Source organism: Octopus bimaculoides, chromosome 11 (genome assembly GCF_001194135.2).
Source record: "Octopus bimaculoides isolate UCB-OBI-ISO-001 chromosome 11, ASM119413v2, whole genome shotgun sequence".
Lineage (NCBI taxonomy): Eukaryota > Metazoa > Mollusca > Cephalopoda > Octopoda > Octopodidae > Octopus > Octopus bimaculoides.
The window spans coordinates 65,627,776-65,630,372 of NC_068991.1; the positions used below are offsets into that span (position 1 = coordinate 65,627,776).

Genomic DNA, 2,597 nt, shown 5'->3' on the forward strand with positions numbered 1-2,597 from the left:
GTCAAATGACTGAGACAAGTAAAAGAATAAAAGAATAAAAGAATAGAAATTCTAAAGGTTTGGGGTAGGGTGCTTTTTTCGGAGGAAAATGGCATCTTTTGGCCCAAAAAGCTCGTCTAAGGGAGATAACCTGTCCTCAATGATCCCAGACTTTCTATTCTTTGATAACCAGCTAACCAAACGACCATAGCAGATTCCTCCTTCCCAGAAGTGAAGAAATACATTTGTCTCTGGCTTTAGAGTCTGATGAGACATCCATGGAAATATGGCCTTTGTGGATGCAAAACCATTGGTCACTCTATGATCGGACATTAACATAATTACTTAGAGAATTGTGATGAACCATAGCATCTGAGCCTGCCATAAGAATACTTAAAGTTCTTTTCTAAGAGAAACAATATTGTTAGCTTGGTGTGCCAACAGAGAGCTTATGAGGCATTTTGACCAGATTACTATTAGCTCTGTTATATATGTGTACATATATGTGTGTGTGTATGTGTGTGTGCTTACATGCTTACCCAGTTCAGGCTGTAAAATGACCGGCTATAAGGAAGGGCTTCCATAGAAATCATGCTAAAACAGACAAATAGGGTACAATGCAATCCTTGGACCCATCAGATCTTGTCAAGCTATCCAACCCATACCAGCATGGAACAAGGAGATTAAATAATGATGATGATGATGATGATGATGATGATGATGATGATGATGATGATGAAGTGTGTGTGTGTGTGTTATGGTTGTTATGGGATGTTGTACTGTTATAGCAGAGTTATTTATATATAAGCCTCTGAATCTATTTCCATGCTTTCTTCCAAAGGGTGAACCAGAAGTAGCAGAAGCACCAAAAGAGACTGCTGAAGAAGCTGAAGACGGTGAGATGTCTTATATGATAATTTAGTAATCTATACATGTACAGAGGGTCTGCAAAGGTCAGGGACCCTACCCCTTCCCCCAGACCCTAGAAGTTAAATATATTTCATACAATATTTAAAATGCAATATTTATTCATGTCAATTATTGATTTCAAATTTTGGCTCAAGGTCAGCAATTTCAGGAGAGGGGTCAATCGGTTACGCTGAGCCCAGTGTTCAACTGGCACTTATTTTATCGACCCTAAAAGGATAAAAGGCCAAGCTGACCTCAGTGGAGTTTGAACTCGGAACATAAAGATGGATGAAATGCCACTAAGCATTTTGCCTGATGCAGTAATGGTTCTGCTGGTTTATCACTTTACTCATGTAAATTATCGACCATTGATTATTAAAGATACTAGTAGATACTTGAAGATGCATGTCTCAGTGGTTAGAGCGTCAGGCTCATAGTCATGAGGCAGTGAGTTCGATTCCTGGGCCAGGCTGTGTGTTGAGTTTTTGAGTAAGACACTTTATTCCATGTTACTCCAATTCACTCAGATGTAGAAATGAGTTGCAATGTCAGTGGTACCAAGTTGTATCGGCCTTTGTCTTTCCCTTGGACAACATCAGTAGCATGGAGAGGAGAGGCTGGTATGAACGGCGACTACTGTTCTTCCATAAACAACCTTGCCCGGACTTGTGCATTAGAAGGTAACTTTCTAGGTGCAATCCCATGGTCATTCATGACCGAAGGGGTTCTTTACTCTTTACTCTTAGTTGACACTTAAGTGGCGCAAACATATTTGTGTAGTTCAGAAGTTAACTTCACATCCATTAAATTTGAACCTTTAGTATTCAGGTCACTCTGTTGAATGTAATGCTTATTTATTACCTCCGCCTTAGCGAAGACAGAGGTATTGCTTTCAGTCTTGTTTGTTTGTGGACAAGATATCTCAAGAACTGCTGGATGGATTCAGGTGAAACTTTCAGGAATATTTGGCTTCGTGACTGCCATAAACTGATTAGATTTTGGAATTGATCTGATACCAAACAAGGATTCGGATTCTGGATTATTTTTCCTGTTTTTTTACTTAATTTTTGTGAGTGGTTGAGTTCATCTTTAGTATTCCCATTTGTGAGAGCAGTCGAGTTTATTTCAGTTATTCTCATTTTAAAAATCATCTCTGGTTAATTGTTGAGAGGACATTGGTGTTGCCTTGGTGGAGGTTTGCACTCTCTGAGTGCTCTTGTTCACATTATTTTGAATTAATCATGCATTATCTAATAACTTTGAAATTTCAATGATGTGATTGTTTATTTTTAGAAAGATATAATAGGCTAAATGTGTGAGGCCAGATCTGACCAGTTTGATGATATAGCAGGTACAATATCTTGGCCGGATATGGTCAATTTAAATACTAAAGGGATATGGTTCAGTCTTACTGTGTAGCACCTTGACCAAGAATCTTCTATTGACTCAACCAACCCAAAGCTTTGTCAGTGAATTTGGTAGACAGAAACTGTAAAAAGCAGCCCATCATAAAATTTTTTTTTTTTTTCAAAGTAATTATGTTAATGTCCGATCATAGAGTGACCAATGGTTTTGCATCCACAAAGGCCATATTTCCATGGATGTCTCATCAGACTCTAAAGCCAGAGACAAATGTATTTCTTCACTTCTGGGAAGGAGGAATCTGCTATGGTCGTTTGGTTAGCTGGTTATCAAAGAATAGAAAGTCT

At 38.4% G+C, this 2,597-nt stretch overlaps 1 protein-coding gene across 1 annotated transcript in view; it reads left to right on the plus strand.

Moving 5' to 3' along the window:
• LOC106870966 (radial spoke head protein 6 homolog A) overlaps positions 1–2,597 on the plus strand; it is a 24,884-nt gene that overhangs the window by 9,712 nt on the left and 12,575 nt on the right. The window contains exon 4 of the mRNA XM_014917213.2: positions 821–875. Coding sequence (XP_014772699.1) covers positions 821–875 — 55 coding nt within the window. The remainder of the gene's footprint in view (positions 1–820; positions 876–2,597) is intronic.